The sequence below is a fragment of the Aythya marila genome, assembly GCF_965140915.1.
Source record: "Aythya marila genome assembly, chromosome: Z".
Lineage (NCBI taxonomy): Eukaryota > Metazoa > Chordata > Aves > Anseriformes > Anatidae > Aythya > Aythya marila.
This window is the reverse complement of record NC_139080.1, coordinates 20099572-20119246: the sequence shown is the minus strand read 5'-3', so window position 1 is coordinate 20119246 and position 19675 is coordinate 20099572. Positions and strand designations below refer to the sequence as shown.

At 38.2% G+C, this 19675-nt stretch overlaps 1 protein-coding gene across 1 annotated transcript in view; it reads right to left on the bottom strand.

The window, feature by feature from the left end:
* RAB3C (RAB3C, member RAS oncogene family) overlaps nt 1-19675 on the bottom strand; it is a 135884-nt gene that overhangs the window by 10651 nt on the left and 105558 nt on the right. The window contains exon 4 of the mRNA XM_082782736.1: nt 3259-3383. Coding sequence (XP_082638862.1) covers nt 3259-3383 — 125 coding nt within the window. The remainder of the gene's footprint in view (nt 1-3258; nt 3384-19675) is intronic.

Below are 19675 nucleotides of genomic sequence, written 5' to 3'. Positions count from 1 at the left end.
TCAGTAATAACACATGAGGAAATGACTGATTACACTTCCTTAATATAATTTTGTTCAGCAAGGAATTCAGCAGCCACAAAAGTGTCCCAATTTTCCAACAGAAATTGAGGTTCTTAACTATGTTTGCCAGAGGGTTAAGCACACACTTATTTTATTTTTTTTTCTGACCTTTTGAAAACCTGGCCCAAAGTATATGTATTCATTTTTTGAGAGGACTGCACATGAAACACAGCTCAAAATCAAGCCTGATTTGAAAACAGACTGTTTTAAAATAAGTTTTTTATACGGGACTTCCATGTATTGTGTTTGTTTATAACTGTGGCTGTAATCAACAGTACAGACCACACCATACAGAGGGTTCAGTCTTAAAATTTCTCACAGGACACAAAAATATATATGATTATTTTTGAAACATGTCTGCAATAGAAGTTATCAACTGACTGGCAAAGAAAAGACATTCCTGAATATGATACAACTCAGTGCCCTTCAAACTAGCCCATATTGCCTGTGTACTTACTACAGTTCAGTGAAACTCATTCTTCTGCTTTTCCAAACCCCATCTCCCAGTAACTAGGCAGATTTAAGAAATGATTTCAAATGTACAGAAAACATGCAAACATTTGTCTGTGCAGTTTGAGTACAGTGAATACTGGACCACAGACACAATATATGCAGCACAATGTCATGACATTCTGCCTTTGAGATAGTCACAGGACATATATCTGAAAATAGAAAACCTCAGAGTAGATCAAGATGGGAATACAGCATAATCTACTTGCATGAAGAGTGAATTCTATATCCCAGGAGTTAGAGTTTGCTTTAAATCCTGAAACAATAGTTTTGATATCTATCTCACTACTTTTTTCTTTCCTTTCCTTTCCTTTCCTTTCCTTTCCTTTCCTTTCCTTTCCTTTCCTTTCCTTTCCTTTCCTTTCCTTTCCTTTCCTTTCCTTTCCTTTCCTTTCCTTTCCTTTCCTTTCCTTTCCTTTCCTTTCCTTTCCTTTCCTTTCCTTTCCTTTCCTTTCCTTTCCTTTCCTTTCCTTTCCTTTCCTTTCCTTTCCTTTCCTTTCCTTTCCTTTCCTTTCCTTTCCTTTCCTTTCCTTTCCTTTCCTTTCTTCTCTTCTCTTTTCTTCTCTTTTCTTCTCTTTTCTTCTCTTTTCTTCTCTTCTCTTTTCTTTTCTTCTCTTTTCTTTTCTTCTCTTTTCTTTTCTCCTTTCTTGTCCTTCCTTCCTTCCTTCCTTCCTTCCTTCCTTCCTTCCTTCCTTCCTTCCTTCCTTCCTTCCTTCCTTCCTTCCTTCCTTCCTTTCTTTTCCTGGCATTGTTTATTACAGCTGAGGGTTCTTGACTGTCTACCATGCAAACGTCCTTCTCGTCTTGCTAAATTCATGACCTTGGGGATTGCTTGTCAACTCACTGCATTAATCTTTCTATAGAGAAATGCTTTGAGGATTAGCAATTCAGATTAGTTATATGACTTTAAATAAATCTTCAAATTTGACATTGCAGTCTTACTGAGTGTCAGACATTTTAGTGCCTGGTCAAAATTTGGGGTAAAATATACAGATACAGTTTTTGGATCACTTTCACCATTGAACACACTTTTCTAGAGCCTATTAAAATGAATAAATAAAAAAAATAAATATTAGAAATGATCACAAAGTGAACAACATATATATACATATCTACAATACATACAGTGTGACAGGTATTTCTGCAAAGAAAGGTACCACCTGTTAAAGTAGCATGCTATGGCAACCTTTTTGATTTTATTGCAAACAGTTAAAACTGTTTAAAAACTCAGTTAAAAACTGAGTTCTTCACAAACGTCAGCATTTTGTCTTGACTTCCTCATCCTGCTGTTAAATCTTTTCTGCCACCTTTCAAGGACTAATTTATGGTAATTTTTAAAGGATATTTATGAGGTGTGCTTTTGCTCATATGCTTACTTAGACAGACAGGATAGGAAGGTTTGTCATTCTGATGAAATTATTTGCCAGGACAAACAACTGTAGAACTAGGAAAAATATTTTTTTAAAAATGAGGTCAGCAAGCTATGAAAATACATGTTTAAAATAAACAGCATGGGATTACAGCCAAAAAAGGTGAAACATCACCTTCTTTTGCTGGCTCCTATGCAAGCATTCTTAAAATACCTTCTCCCCAAAATACCCATATAATAGTAATTAGGATATCTGAGTTACGCACATCACTCAAAAGAAGCTACCCTGTGCCTTTACCATAGTCAGTTTAAATAATAATAATAATAATCTAGTGTCCACTACACCATGGAAATTAGCCTGCAGTGATTCCAGGTTTTAATTTCCACAACTGTTGGGCATGCTTAGCAAATCAGCAAAGAGATTAGCAAATTCAGAGAAAAAATGGGCTGGGCAGTACTGTTGTGATGCTGTGGAACTTTTCCATTGCAGTATGGCTGGGGTCACCCCCAAACATCTCATAATACTGAAGAATATCACTGCTGGGCAGAAACAGGAAAATCAGAGGTTTTCACAGCTCTGTAAATTTCTGCAGGGACAACATTTGCCTGCTAGAGCGAGGCTCTGTGAAACAGAAGTTCATCTTATTTACACACCTGTGTAACTTACCTATGTGTTCCGTAAGTGAAGTGACAGCACTGGGAGTTGGGCATTGGTGTCTTTCTGTTTTGGATTATTAGCAGTGGAAATCACAACCCAAATATTCAAGTTCTTGAAATTCTAGCTCACATTTTGAACAAAATTTCTCCTCTCTCCTTTTTTGTCTAGTTTTGTTTTTTGTTGTTTATTTTGTTTTATTTATTTTTCCTTCACTAGAACACATCTGCATATGGTATACGCACATCTGCATATACCTGCAGATACATGTATTGTATGTATTCACAGGCACATACAGAATCTTTCTCTGTTTACCACAAAGTCCATAACATACTTCCTATCTAAAAAGCAGCGTAAGAAATGTATTAGATATGTCTAAGCCTCTGAGCCAGCACTGGTCTTACGGACAAATTAAAAGACACGTCACAACTCTGCATAAGTTCATCTACAGACAGATGTTTAATATCTAATGATGTTAAAGTTTTAGTGATACCAACATGGATGGTTTAGACTTCAGTCTACAGAAACAAAAAGGAGGCATTGTATGTTTGTATTTCTTTACAGTGAGTGTCTCATGAACATTTCATTACAAGTAGTGATTAATGAGATTAGTTCATGCAGTTGTACAAGCAATCATACAGCTTTTGGCATTTTTTTTTCTTACCAAGTTGCTCTGCTAAATGTTTGCCTCTCTCGGTGAAGATTACTCGCTCATCTTCCATGTCACACTTGTTACCAACCAAAATAACCTGGGCATTATCCCAAGAGTATGTTTTGATTTGAGTTGACCTTAAAAGAAAGACAGAGAGAAAAATGGAAGTCAAAGCAAAGCAAAAATTCCCCTTAAATCATTTTCAAACAGAATTGTAACACAGCAAACAAAGACAATAGTGATTTTGACATGTAGGGTAACGTGATTCTGTTTAATTCTAGATTTCCAAGAAACTAAGGATTATCTTCAGGAATTATTGTTACAGGGGTAATGTCAGCATCGGTCTTACTTTTGTTTGTTAAAACAAGACAATCTTTCAGCATTTTCTCCTGCCATCAACATTCTTTCTGTATTTTTAGAAATAAGCTGTGACACTTTCTCCCACACAATTAAAAAAAGTACTTTCACGTTTTAATGCAAAATTTATCATCTAAAACCAGAGCTTTGAAACAAAATCAACAGCTTATTCATATCTTATCTTTCACCTTTTAAAATTAGGATCTAAATTTATCAGCAAAACTTCAAAGCCGTTCTGTCTCCCTTCTGTTGTTTCTCTCCAGCACGTTCCACTACAGCTCTTTGATATACCAGGAAGACAGCAACATTTACATGTATTTTGTACATTAAACCATGGTCAGAGGCTGAGAATGAACTTTAGTTTTCCTTCCATTTAAATTATTCAAGCCCTAGTCTTGACTACAGCTGAATAAGAGTATCTTAGGCCTTGGAACACTATGAGGATGTTGAGTGCTGATGGTGAAAGAGCTCACCCTACAAAACTCTCTTCTGCAATTTGAATATGATACACCAAAGGGCAGCTTAGGAGTATGCTTGTAGCACCTCTCTACATAGTACTCTGCTAGTACTTGGGCCTGCTCTGTAGGAAGGAAAATTCCATGCCCTGGCTTCAGGCTTAGCCAAGAAGGATGCTGCTGTCAGCATCTTCCAACAGAGAGCAGTACCTGCCCTTGAATGTAGCACAAAGTGCAATAAGCTTACTCTAAGCATGTTGTCTTTGTCTTTGTCTTGACTATGTATGCCTGGCTTTAGGCTCTGACTCAAGTGCTTGGTAGGATGCTGATATCTCTTCTCTTCCTTTACGATCAATGGAGAGTCAATTGGACAATACAGGGTACCTAGGAAAACTACATTGGAATAGAAACCAGCCTACTTAACTACACATGTGGGATACTTGGTCTGTATCAGAGCTCTCGGTCTCTGTAAGAGAAGATTTAATAGCTTTAAAAATCGGTTTCCTAACCATTTGCAAAAATGATCCATGTGGGTGATACATTCACTAGTGCCCCCCTCTCATAACACATAACAATTTATCTCTACATAGTCATGGCAGAATGCTTCAAACACAAAAAAAGACCATGGTGTAGACTGACACCATGAAAGAGAATATGGATCATATCTTCCCAGCTGTCTTTGCTTATCATGGGACCAGAGAGATGGATATAGACAGAAACTACTTCAGGTCATCTTTATATACCTGGCTCCAGTGCCAATGCCCTGTGGCATGAGTCAAAGCAGCCTGCTGCAGCTCACCTTTAAGCTACATGTGATGGGTCTACTTTTCAGGGCGTGGGAATTTTAAAAGGAAGGATCACAGTGACTTTAGGGTTGTTCTACTTCACCAGAATGATCAAAAAGAAGCTGAATATACTCTGGTCTTTCTTTTAAGATATGAACACTGTGCTGTTTTAAATCTGTTAAAAATTACAGTAATTTGAGTGAGCTATCATAGGATACTATGACCAAAGCAGAGGTCAGACTTCCCTTTACACTTACACTTCAGTAAAGATACAATTTCTTGGAAAAAAGGGCACCATGCATCCATTTTGGCAGGAATGTACTTATGGAACCATGCTGAGTTCTTTGGAAAATCATGATTAAGCAAAAGAGGATTATTATTATTTTTTTAATGAGAGTTACATTTGTCACCATAGTAACTTTGCAAATGCTAGTAACTCAAATGTCAGAGGCTGTCAGTCCACTAAGGACTCAATATCTTAGATTTGATCACCCATTATTTGGTGACAATCCCTATCCCTTATGACAGCAGGAAATTGAAGTAGTTTCAAAAGCAAATGTATAAAGTATTACATTTCAATGAAAGAATTAACTGCATATTCTAGAATATTTTAATATTTTCTCTGCCTTTTCTTTTCATGAGGGGGCATGAGAGAGTGGCGTGGTGGAGCTTAGCTGCCCATCATTGTGAAACCACCACATCTGCACAGGTGAAATGTAAGAAATTAACGAATGAAAAAATATTTTTACACCAGTGTAAACAAAATTCATTCAGCCTTGTTTGTAGACTTCTGTTCCATTTAGCCTTACCTGAATTTCTTTGATAAAGAATGTAAGACCCTTCATTTTACTGCAGCTGTGATTTTTTATTCTATATTTTATGAACTATGTTATACATTCTATGTATTATGATCCTGTGCATTCAAATGTTCCTCATTACCAAAGCCACTTATTTTGTTCTCAGACTTTTACATCTGGTTTGCTAATGTATCGTCTTCTAGTTGTAGGGATTTTTAACCAACAAGAGAAGAGATCTTGTCCTTGATAATCATTCAAAACGCCTATGCTTTGTGAAAGACTCTGCAGTGCTAGGATACATCTGACTGACTGCATAAATCAGAGAAGTATATCCCCACATCAGTAGGAGTGTGGATTCAATGTGTACAATAGGCTTATCATGGTTATGTTTTCTTTTAGACATATATTTCCACTAATGGCTTCTATAGATATTTTTTTTTGCCCGCGATTCTCCACAAAAGCCAACACACGGGTCATTTAAAAAAGAGATTTTGCTGTTCCATAAATGTATGGCCTTTCAAGTGACCAAAGCTTCTGAATTGTCCAAAACATTGTCCTTGTAAAGAACTTTAGCCTCAGAAAGACTGAAGATATGAAAAGACATGGTTGATGTTTGCAGCAAGCTGAATACAGCAGTTCTTCAGTCTGACTGCCCTGGTGTATGTCAACGGTAATTCACCCTGTAAATCTTTCACATTCTAGTAGTATGGTAGGCAGGCAATCTGCAACATGCTTGAATTTTTATAATGTATAGACACTAAAGGAGCAGATTAATGCAGGAGTTCAATGATCCATTACTTTCAGTGATCAACGCAGGACTCATTCTCCCTGTACTGTGATTCTGCCATAATCCCTGTCAGAAAAGAGCACTTGCTGAATGTTAACTAAAGCAAAGCTATTTTCTCATCTTAAAACAGCACTGTGTTTTGCAGTAATAGTTCAAAATACTGTAAAGTTACATTGATAAATCTCTGAAAGAATTTTGGATTGTTATGGCAGAGGTCTGTCAAAGATCAGATGGAAGTTTTTTGTTCTGTTTGATGGACTGAAGTATTCTGTGAAAAAAAACGTTCAAAGGGCAGGTTTTTTATCCTGATCTGTTTAAAATAAAGCCTAAAGAAATAGCTACTCACACTGGCCTATTTCCATTTGCACAATTCTTCAGTACGGGCATTGTACCTTGTCCTGCTCCTAGGAATTACTTTATAATAATACTTATTTCACATGATATTTTTTTTCTGAAAATATTGCTTATTTGAACAATAGATTATAACAGGATTTTGTAATGCTGCTATTTCTGTCATTTACTGAAGGAGTGAATATAAGCAGTGCTTCCTAGACAAAGTTGTCCATTGTTACCTCATTTTTCATGAGCACACAGGTTTTGAAGTGAATATTACCATGTTTAAAATAGTCAACACAGTTATAGAATTAAGACACATTATCATGCACAACCCCCTCCAAGTCAGCCAAAAAAACAGTATTAAATTTCACTTCTAGCTGTAACAAAGCATAGTGAAATATGCCTTCATGACAGAGATGAAACAGTAGGTAAAAGGTCTGTGTTGCAACACTTTATCTTTCGGGAAAAGATCAGGTATAAGCTCAAAGGCCTATGTCTATTTTCAGGTTAGACTCTGCTTGAGCTCTGCAAAATAATCAACTGAATAAAGAACTTGGTAGGGAGACTGAAACCAGCCACAAAATAACTAAAGTAAACTAAACTAAACTAAACTAAACTAAACTAAACTAAACTAAACTAAACTAAACTAAACTAAATGCAGAAACCCATTGTATTCCCCCACCTCTGAACATACAAGAGCTTCAAATAGCTGTTCCTGTAGCACTGGGGTGTGTGTGAGCGTGTGTCTGTGTGTCTGCATGTGTGTGTGTGCAGGCAGCATACAGGGCGTATTTGCACAGGGTGATGGAGTGCAGTTCAGAAATACACAGCCCCAGCTATCCACATAGCTGCGATGCTGGTCACTAGCACAGAGTAGTGTGGGTAGCACTGCTGTGATGTTACTGTTGTAACAGGCTGACCTCTTCATGTTAAATTATGTGATAAAAGCTCATCTGCACATTCACAAAGTAGCACAGACAGACAATGGCAGATTAAGGAACCCAAATCATATCCTGGCCTTAGCTGCTCCCAGGTCTATCACAAGAGCCATCAGTCTGTCAAATGTCCACATACACAAGCCCAGAGGAGGACAGGGGCACAAAACAGGTGGAAACCCAAACTAAGGACTCAGAAGGAGGAACACCAGTTCTGAGCCCTTCCCAGGACTGCCCCAGGAGGCCCAATGGTCCAGACCTGACACTCATCACTATGGGTCAACAAGGTTTTGGGCTTGGTGGGGTTACTGTCCATGGGTTACAGTACACATGATAGGATGCAGAGGATGAGCATTTCAGGATTGCATAGAACATTATAGCATGTTGAGAGGAGGAATTGAAGGCAGGAAAAGGGAAGGAATAAAGTGATCTGGGCTTGAAAAAGTGTGGCAAAATAGAAGCATAAGAGCTAAAAAAAATAGGTCTGTGATGTGCTGAGCTGGCTGTCTGGTACCCTTGTCTGGTGATGCTGCAGCAAACAGAGTGAGTAGAGGTGTGTGAGGGATTGCATGCACACTGGCAAAGTTTGAGCAAGCCTAGATGGTGAGTAGGTGAAGTGGCCTGTGAGCAGGGGGAGTCTCTAAGGGCAAGAGCAAGGGGGAGTTGGCTACTAGTGCCTAGGGGAGTCCTGGACAGCTGTGTGTGTGCCTCTCTGTGTGTGTGCACCTGTGTACATCAGATGTTTTGTACCTGCAGCTGGAGTGGGGCTGTGGCATGAGAGACTTTTATGTCTGGGTGCCAGCAACTGGGGACACCAGCAACTAGGAGCAGCTACTGGGCAGTCTGAGTGTCAGTGCCCCACCGTATATGTGGATCCACACCATATACATGTGTATGAATATATTTGTATACTTATACATATTCTTGCTAGTGGATGTCCATCCTGATTTGCCAGGGATGGTAACAGGATGAGCCTGTTGGTGCTGTTTGTGTTCATGTGAATACTCTGCATGTCTGTCTGTGAGTCTGGGTGACCAACCATGTGTATATATATGTACACGTATATATATGGGATATACATGTGCTCTGTGTTTATGTGCCGGCTGGAAAGGCATCTTCAGACACACTGCCAGTTGGAGCATGGAGCTGCAGCAGCCTCGCCTCTCTGGGGCTGCCATGCCCCATGATGTATTTTTCCCTAACAGACTTAGCTCAGCTACTCCTGGGTAACACTGCATTGTACAATGCAGGAACTGCTACAGGACCTAAACCTGCCACTTGTTGTACCTGATCTTGATACATTTCAGGTTGTATCCACTGATTTGTATACCAGAGGATTCACTCTGAATATTATCTCCAAAGGATCACTTTTTAATAACTTTCATATGTCCAGAACAAGCATTAATCTATCTCAGAATAGTCTCTAGTATATTCTTACCCACAGACAGCAAGGATGACAAACAAACATTCTAGATTAAGATATGTTCATAGAGTAAGTATATCTCTCAAGAATATGAGCTTTTAGAGCCAGCTGTAATCCACATACTACTGTTTGGACCCAGAGACCTCCAAGGGCATATACAATCCCTATAGGAGCTAATTTCCTTGATTTTTTTATTATGTAGTAAGCCACATACACTGACAGCACAGAATCAACTTAATGAAAATACTCTAATACTCTAGAGGGGACCATGTTAATATTTTTTCCAGCAAGTTCAGGGAACACGTTGTACGTCTGATGTTCTGGTTTCAGCAAGAAGGATGCAATTAATTGGAGTGCACAGTACTGCCAGGAAAAAAAAAAAAAAAACCAACAAAAAAAAAAACCACTACCAAAACGTTTTTAATTTTTGAAGCTACTGTCTTGTTTATTTCACTGGTTGATCCTAAAAACTCTCCCATCTCTGTGTCCAACGTGATTCTTCCGAAGCTCATTAGCTAAATTAAATTATCAGAGGCTGCATGGTAGTGATAGGACCTGGGGTGGAGTCCAGGTTATCTGTTCTAAAACTTTCTCGGTTTCTTAAACTATTTGGTAAGGTAGAATGTCAGAGGAGCAGCTGTGAGTTTTGAGGTGTGTTCAAAAACACACAGTGCCCACAATTAAACTCCTGCCCTTTATTTGCAGATGAGTGTGTTGGTTGCCTGGCCACCTCTGGGCAGGAAGGCTGGCTCTCCTTTTTCCTTTTGTAAATGAGGCAATGGAGAATGTTGTTCCCTCAGTCCCCTTCCTATGATGTGGGAAGGTATGGAACAGCTTCCCCCCATCACAGACTGGGATGGAAAGAGGCAGGTCTGCCATTCCCATCTTTCCAGGGGATAGGATCATCACATCAGGAGCCCTTTCCCACTCTCACTGTCTGGGAGGAGCTCTGGCACTCTCCCCAATAAGGCTGTCTTTTCCACAGGGTGAGCCTGAGGTCTCCCTCATACTACCAAATGTCTTCTACACTTCAGTATGCACCATATGTTCCATTCCTTTCCCATAGCCTCATATATTTCTCCTAAAACCTATTATTCCCACCAAACCTGATAGGTTATTTTTCCTTCAGAAATGCCCCTTGAAGATTTCCCATCTCTGCTCTCTATCCCACTCACTTTGGGGATGTGATGGAGATAGATCTGGTACAGGATTTTTCTATACATTAAATGAATGCAAGGCTCAGTCTCAGTGGCCATTTGGAAGCTGGCGCTGTACCAGCTGCTCTGCACTTGGCACTCAGACCCTGCTGCAAGGAGGGCAGGGAGAGAAAGGGCCTTAGGCCTTCCATCTGTCCCCCAGAATAACCCACTGTTAGCATGAGATAAACCATACAAAGCACAAAAAGCTCCCAGAAGAAAAAACAAAACAAAACAAAACAAAACCTTACTGATGGGGATTTTGAAAAAAGTGCTAGTGTAAACATTTAAAGCACTCGGAGCAAAAAGAAACAAACAAGCAAACAAACAAACAGGACAGAAGAGTCCTGGAATAGCCTCAGGCTTTTGAGTGCTCATTTGAATAATAGATTCCTTATTGCCATGATTACTGGCATAGTAGGAATATGCAAGCAATAATTAGAAATAACAATAATAATATCGAAAAGAAGATACCAACTTTTGCCAGGTTTGCCAGTTTTGACAAACTGTTGGGATAAATGCTGGGATAATACACAGCCCCAAGAACCAGATCAGAACTAGCTTTGAGAAACAGCTCAGGATCTTTCCTCCTTCAGTTACTGATGTGCAAATTGTGGGTATCTGCAAATTTTAAACTATTTCTACTGTTTCATCATTCTGGTGTGATAGAGCTGAGGACCATAAAAGCTCAATGATTATGGTTAATGCAAATTCCTTTACCTCTTTCCTTCATGAACTCCTTCATAATTATTGAAGCAACTAATGAAAATCAAGAAAAGCAATCAATATATAAATTAATTATCAATATAGAAAGCTGAGGTAGATGAACCTCTGATTGTAATGGGGGAATTGTGCAGAGGCATGCCCTTCCCATGAGGATTCAAAACTAGCAGGTGTCCTAGCATCACCACTTTTAATCAGAGTACATGACAAGCATACTGATTTTGAGATGTTTCAGTGATGGCACCAACACCTGCTGACAACAGAGAAGAAGCTAAGATGTCAGAGCAACATAGGAGTATTGAAAATGGATGGAGGGGCAAAAGGGGGAACAAAAAAACAAAACCAAAACAAAACTTCCATCCTCAGTACCACAAAGCAGTAAGTAAAAGAAACTTGGGAGAAGTGAAGGTAATAGCAAAAATGGAATATACCAATCTCTCTACTCTTGCAACAGACCTGGATACATGAATATTAGCCAAGGCTGACTGTGTTTGATGTTTCTGTTATTATTTACACAATATTATGTCTTCTTTCTGGATTGAAATTAATTTAAAAAAAATGCCTTACATTTGTGAAATAAGTCAATATTCAAATAAACCAGAATACCAATGATTTGTCACTTCTGACAGGTTTTATCTTCCTTGTGCAGAGTCTAGGAGTGCAGACCTTGCAATGAAAGGCTACACATTTAACCTTCCCTTGGAAGAAGATAAATCGATGATGCTGAAGCTGTGTGACAGGTATGACACTAACAAATATTGGGTTCATTTTCAGTCAGCAGACTAGTCAAAATGAACATTGCACAGAACATCACAGGTTTGCACATTTGCAGTAGGAAGGTCTACTTTAAGCAAAATAAATTCAGCTTTGCCAGTGAACAAACCACAAAAATTAACCTAACAGAAAACTCCACTACAAATTTCTAAAGCCATAACTTTATTTAGAAAACCACATGCCACATTTCAATTTTGTCAGGTTATAAAGAAAATCAAAATGAATCCAGTCATTTTATTATTTTTTATAATACTGTATAAGTGTATAAGTGTATAAGTGTAACAACATTTTGCAAAAAGTTCGGCTACTCAGAAAAAAATGAACAAAGAAATGAAGAGAGAATAGCTAAAAGTATAAAAACTGATTTTCTCTGTGTTTATGATATTTACTCTTATGAAATTTTCGTAGTGACAATCCACTACCCCTGTATGGAAGGGGTATATATGCTTCCTCAATAATATCCAGTCTTGGGAATGACCTGGGTCTGCTTTTAATAAAACACAATAAGAACTGACATGTTATTGATAACTACATAATTCTGTGTCGTGCCTGAGATGGGAGATAAGCATCAATGAGATTCATCAATCAGAATTTCCTTTCTTTCTAATCAACCATTACTATCTGTTCTTACCTTACCCACGGAAGTGCCTTCCCATCCAGAATCCTCTGCTGAGCACTTTATTGAATTACATTTCATTTTTAATGTAATATACAAATAATATTCTTAATAGCCCTTGAATTAGCTTTCATTCCTTTTCTGTACAGTGTTGTTTCAAATAACAGTATTAGGTGACTGTGGTCAGAAAAAGATTCATTTTTGACACTAAAATGTAAGTCCACAGGATAATGGTATACGATGTCAAATTAATATGTTGTGGGCAAAAGATGTTCATGTTCAAAAGCTGTAATTCTTTTGTAGTCACTTTAGAAGGACCAAGCCTGCAGGGCATGCTTAATCTGTATTAATCAGGTTGTAGACGTCCTTTGTTTTTGCATGATCTCTCCATCCTGCTTTGTTCCCACTGTTAAACATACCTTGAAACTGCTTTACAACACCAGTGTAGCAGGAGTCCAATTATGTACTTGCCACATAAATAAATAAACAAACAGTATTAGAAGTTAGTACTCCTGGCTATTTCTTTAGAAGAAAAGCCCACCAGCAGAGATGTTTTCCTATTTATATCGCCAACAACTGGCATGTAAAAAGCTGACAGTAAGCCTAAGAACATCCTTAGGTGGAGTATGGTCCCAAAATACAGTATGTTACCTTGATGTTGTACACCCTAGAGGCTTTTGGTCTTGGAGGCAAATGACAGAGTACTTGTATAGAAGCTTCTGACATACTCCTGAGCAAGACAGACTTTGGCTGAAGATGTGCAGAATCAATGAAAGACAATAATTTTTCTACCCTGTCAAAGCCAAGTGAATTTATTTCATTTTCTGATGTGTAATATATACTTCTCTTACAGGCTTTCTGTTTGGAAAAGCTGAGCAGATGCTTACACAGACAGCAGAGAAAAGACAATATGTGCTGTGTTAGGCAATAAGGGCAGAGAGATCTTCCAACCCACTTCTTCTATTTTGTGTCATGACAAAACAGTATTAAATACATTTCAATATTTAGTTCTTATTCACAGGAGCAAAAAGTTCTCTTCTACAATGAGGTTTACTTATGAGTAGACCAACTAGTAAAACACATTTTTCACAGTGGGACACAATAACGATACATGTTAATGAAGAGTTTTTAAGTCATGGGTAATGCTGCAAGCTGTGCCATACTGTGGGAAGTGATTTAGTAACTCACCACACAGACAAAAGGCTGTACATTTTAATTTTCTCCCCACTGAGAAACCCATGGTTAAATTATCATCCTTCAAAGCTAGTACTACACATGCACAGTGCACACAATCAAAGATTAGGGCTTGAAAGGAGAAGAAAAAAAGTATTTTCAGGGAAAATAATATTCATGGAAACAATAAAAGGCAAAATACAGTTTCCAGTCACACATCTTCTGACTGTCCCCTAGGTTTCATGTTCCAGATGCTTCCAAATAAACGATCCTGTTAATCACCAATTTATGTTGATTGCACAGGCTGTCGCTGGAACTCTGAGTAATGACCCTAATCAATACAGCTGATCCTTACTCCTGTTTGAAAAAACATAGCTGTGAGATAAGGGAGGACTGAAGACATTTACTAAAGCAACTACAGTATCTGCTTGAGTATATTACACTTTTGAGAAAATGAGCAATTTGCTGTCACTTTAATTTTTTTTTTTTATTTTCTTTTGCTTGCCATTTTGTGTCCATGTATATATGTATTGGGAAATATATAGAGACACATATGTATGTGTTCTCACATTTTCTGTTTTTCTTTCTTGCAGTGACATGCTTTTGATATTTTAGAGAGAGAGAGAGAGAGAAGGGATATTGAAACTGAGCAAGTCCTCCTGGTCCTGCATGACTGGATCTAATACTTTCCTCTTCACAGCATCAACAACTGTTCCCATAACCCCAGATGGCACTATTACAAAGAGCCTCTTTTGTTTTTGGAGTTATTTTTTAGCCTCCCACCTCCTGCCTCACAGAGCACCAGCACAATTATAGTGTTTTGGAGGTAGCTATTTATTTTTTTTTTTCAAGTTCTCTCAGTTTGTAATACCATCAATAGTCCTGTAGCTGTAATATAGCAGATTTATTTTTCATTTCTACTCTTTTTTAAATAGCAAATCCATATTCATACTGGCAACATATATGACAATTATCTAGCAACAAGCAATCCCTACTTTAGGGAACATCTCATTCTTTGGAATTCTGCAATTCTCCATTGCAATTTGCATGGAGAATTTGCAATTCTCCATGACTTTTTACTGTCAGATCTTCAAGAAATTCGATGTTTTTTTTTTTTTTTGTTGTTTTTTTTTTTTTTTTTTGTAGCTATTAATCCCTTCTTGTCTGCTTTGCCAGGAATGCCTTCCAAATTTCTCTCAATTCTCAAAATCACTACTTTTGATTTTATTTCCTCGGTTGTTTTAGCTTTCTTTTTCTCAAAAAAAAAAAAAAAAAAAAAAAAAGAATTATTCTATTGCTTCTCTTATATCTGATCTTGTTAGATTATTTTGCCTTATTTTTCTTATTCAGTGTTTTGCATAACATCTTTCATAAGAACTCAGTCTTACATGTACATACACTGTGTTCTGAGATGCCGGTGTACATTTTTTAACAAAGAAATTAAAAAAAAAGAAAATGAGACCTAATTTAAATCACTAGAAAAGGTAAAGGGAGAAACCTGTGATAAAATATTGTGGACTATCCTAGTTAAAGATCCTTCCAATATACAAGCCACATGTCAGGTCTACCATATGAATTATTTGACTTCTTGTTGATGAGATAGACTGGACTATTTTACTAAATCATAGAGAATATTTGTCCTTTAAAATGCTACATTTTACACCAGAATTGGTATAAATCCTACCAACATTTTGTCTTAAATAACCTTAAGCTTGTTATCTCCTGGAGGCAGAGCTCAGGAAAAATTTGGAGCTATGAAGGCTCAAAACTGAGATGCCACCATTGTGTCCTTGCAACATTGCCTGTTGGGAAGCAACTTCACTGTGAGGCTGTATACCTGCAAGCACAAAAGACCTGAGGTCTGAAATTTTGAGTCATTATGGCCTAGTTTTCATCTGAACACTTGAGCTTTTGCCTTTTCTCACAGATACCTGAAAGCGTATTGACAAAATGGCAACTACCTTAATACAGCTGTTAAATGATACTGGTTAATCAGACAAATATTAGTTATATGATTGTACCTTTTTTTTTTTTTTCTTCGAGGCTCCAAAGGTAAGTTTTCCTTTAAAGCCTCCAGGCACACTTTGCTTTTGGGATTCTGCTGTTCAAAACTCTTTTTGTAAGGGCTGCCAGGAGAAAAAGACAACAGCAGCAAATGTTTGTCCACAGCCTGCCTGGCACAGGATGGCAGGACTGTCCTGCTGACTTACCCTGCCAGCAAGTAAACTGCAGGTTTATTTCTGATGAGTCAGAGTCTGACGAGAGGCATTAGACTTTAGATTTTGTTCCTAGGATAAGAAGTTAAGCAAGGAAGTTAAAAAAACAAACAAACAAAAAAAAACAAACAAAAAACCACCACCAACAACAAAAAACTAACAACAACAAAAATGTCTTTGTGTAGCTTTCATACATCGGGCTTTTGTTATCTATCACAGTCCTTAAGGAGCAAAAGTGCACTGCTTGTCCCTGACCCCAGAAGCCAGAGACAAAAAGAAGCCCTGAATATGGTGGAAGACGTTGGCAACATATGCAAGTGTGAAATTTGGAGATGAGATCTAAACTTTCCAAATGTTTGAAAACTGAACACAGTAGCATTTCAATATAATAGTTTAAACTACCTTCTAGGGATCATGTTGAATACTCATAAAGTTTATCTCACTGTGTCTCCATGAATGCTTAATAACATATCACTTAAACCATGCTAGCTTACACATTTTAAGGTTACGGCTTGTTTCCTGTGACAAAAACTAACTGTAATGTTGTCTTATTGACACTTTTATTGTTGACTCCCGCCGCTAGAGACCCCCCTCAGAGGACATAACTATGTGCATCAAACATGCCTTTTGGGTAGACAGGAATCTTAGGACAGAAGGCTTAGAAAGGCTAGTGTCACAAAATGGGAAGCTCAGCAGTGAAATTGTTCTGTATCCCCAGTGTGGTAGAGGATTATGAGAGATAAGATTCCTGAAATAACGTACTAGAAAAATCAAGATAATAAAATATTTCCTATGTACTGTTCCAGAAATGAAAGCCTAATGTCGCAAACCAGTATGGGTGAATGAATAAATTGGACAGTAGAATTTCATAAGGCATGAAGTACTGGAAATGGCTGCACTTTACCAGAAAGTATTTCCAGCAGGGACTACACCAAGAAAATGTATTTTGCTGTCATACACTGCCAACCCTGATAATATAACAAAACAAAACATAGCAGCAAAACTTTTGCCAGTATAATCGCATCTCTATTAAAAGATTTCTCTTGGCAGAGTGAAATAAGTTGAGTCACAACTCCTTGCAGCTGTGACAAAGATGGGCTGGCAGAGATCTTTTTGGGTGCAAGTCATTTGGTCTACTGTAGACAATTACATTAGAATAAGATGACTAATGAGCTAAAAGTGTCTTTTTTTTTTTTTTTTTTTTTTTTTGCCACTGACTAAAAGGGATCCTCATGCATTTAATTTGGATATGGATGTCTGCAATATATCAGCTAAATTTATTCTGAGAGTCTCACACACGGCTTTGGATGTTGTCAAGGTCCCTAAGGTTACAGAACTCACTAACAGACTGTAAGATTTGTCTACAGAATAACAGTATCAGGTGAAGGCTTCCCATACACCTCTACTTCACAGATGTAAACTTGCAAATGCCTCCAAGCAGACTTATCTCACACCGAAGAAAGACTTCTGCAGAGCTGAACACTCAGGAGACAGTTTAGCTAACGAACTTAAGTGAACTTCATTGGTAAACATTTCTAGCCAAGGCTGATTCCATAAGGCATGTTTGCTATCTGCAACTCATGAAGGAAAAACAGAGGACTTAACTTGTGGCAGACCATGGGAACAGCTGAGTACAATTGTGAGTGTATTGCAGAACTGCAAAAGGGTTACAGTCTGGGGCAAGATGGCACCATATCCCGCTGTCCAGCTTCCTTTTCCTCTTCCCTGTAGGGTCCACACCATCTGATCTCTTTCTCAAAAGGAGCAGAGGGACTCTCCTCTTTCGTCTCTGCTGTGGACAGAGTATTATTCTCCTTGTATTCATCCCTATGGTTTCAGTATAAACTATGCATCCTCAGGACAGGTGATAAGAAAATGTGTTTCATCTTGCTTCTTGCAAGGGCAGGTCAACATGTTATCTTCTTTAGGTATCTGGACAAGCTTGATGTGGACCTGAAGAATTATGTGGAGGTTTGGGCATGTTCACCAGATGAGCAAAGCCAATGTGATTGTCTTTGTACATGAAGAAATCTCATGGACATCATCCCAAACCTTAAACAGAGTTTCAGGCTCAGCTTTGCCTGTTTCTTACCATTAGAAACGTGTAAAGACCCCAGCCTGGAACTAGAAAGATGTTAGGTGCAGGGACCTGCATTTCCCACAGTGCAGATGCTGGTAAGGATTCAGATGTAATTAAGGAAATTGGGATTCTGTGGATCACTCACAATCATTAAGAAATCCTTGTAAGAATGCTAAGTGATGCAGCAATTAGCTCTGTAGGAATCATTTGACTACATATGTCCAGAAAGAGCTGTTAACTAAGCACTAAACACATGCAAATGTAAGCATTTGTATTCAAAGGAAGACAAGGGAACTAACCTAACTGCCACAGATATGGAGGGAAAAAAAAAAATATATATATATATATATACACACACACACACACATTTCTTTCCTTATGTTTACTTTGTCTGTACCAGGTCATTGATGACTACTCAAAATGGAATGACTCTACCCATTGTTTTGGAAGCTTTGATTTGTTATGCAAAGTCTCAGCATCCATTATCCCATAATTCATTATTTTCTTAAAAAGAGAAAACTTCAGCCATTTTGTTTGTTAAAATTCCTAACAATACCAGGTAAAAGCAATGCAACTGCTTGCACATGCAGGGAACCTGAAGTTCAAGTGCTTCTAGCAGTCTCAGTCTGAGTTGCATCTAGTTCTGCTGGATGTAACTCAGACAGCTATATCAGAATCTCCACATGAAGAGAAGTCCTCATCTTACCACATCTGTGAATGATGCCACACTGGACTGTGATGGCATTTGGGGAATAATCACACATTTTTCTACTCTGATCAGCAGAGCTAAGCAAGGCTAAAAGAGAAGACTGATGTATCTGAATTACCTGATGGTATTAACTAACCACCGTGTTCCACAACAAAGAGAGACCATGATGGGCTGGAAATCTAGGCAAGATCCTGGATTTCACTAAAGCTAAATTCTATATAGCAACATTTGACTGTGATATTTTTGTTTTTCACAGCTGAATTTAAGGTTACAAGAAATCTGGCTTTCTTTAAACATACCTTTGTCATCACCTCATGGGTCTAGAGCAAGAAATCTCTGGGCATAAAACCCTTACCTCTCAGAAATTTCAGACAATATTCATTGTCTCCTTAGCAGTGTGTGCTGCTCTGAGATAGTTAAGTCCTTTAGATATAAGAACTTCAGGTAGTGTACAAAAAAAAAAAAAAAAAAATAAGTGGTTGGTTTCTAGCTCTTCAAGTCTGAATGTTGATCTCCATTTTCAAGATTTACACAGGACAGCTGAAAGATCATCTCATGATTGCCATCTAACATGAAGACTTTAATGATAGCCATGCTCACAGACATGAGGTATTGCCTGTAACTAGGCTTTTATATCGTAGATTATGGACTTCCAGATTGGGGAACTGCCAGTGGTACCCATCAAATACTAAAGAGAATGTCAATGAAATTCTATTGACAGAAAAAAAGAAATTTCAAACAAGTTGTTTAGTCTCATCAGAGACTGTGTTCTGCCATGCAACTAAACTTCCGCACACTTTCGGGGGGGTTGGGTACACAGAGACCCCTGGAGAGCATGCACTGTGCTTCCAGAAGAATGGGCCTTGTCCTTGGACCTAGTGCTTCCTATAGGAATCCCATGACTTCCAGGGGAGCATCTGTACCTTCAGTCTTCCACACAGAAGCAGAGAAGAGAACTTGAGCGACGAGGTTTGAATCTGCATTGCCCTTTCTGATTCTTCACAGCAGCACTGAATAGATTAATCATTTGTTAAACAGATTTTAACTTCTACCCCCCTGGACATCTG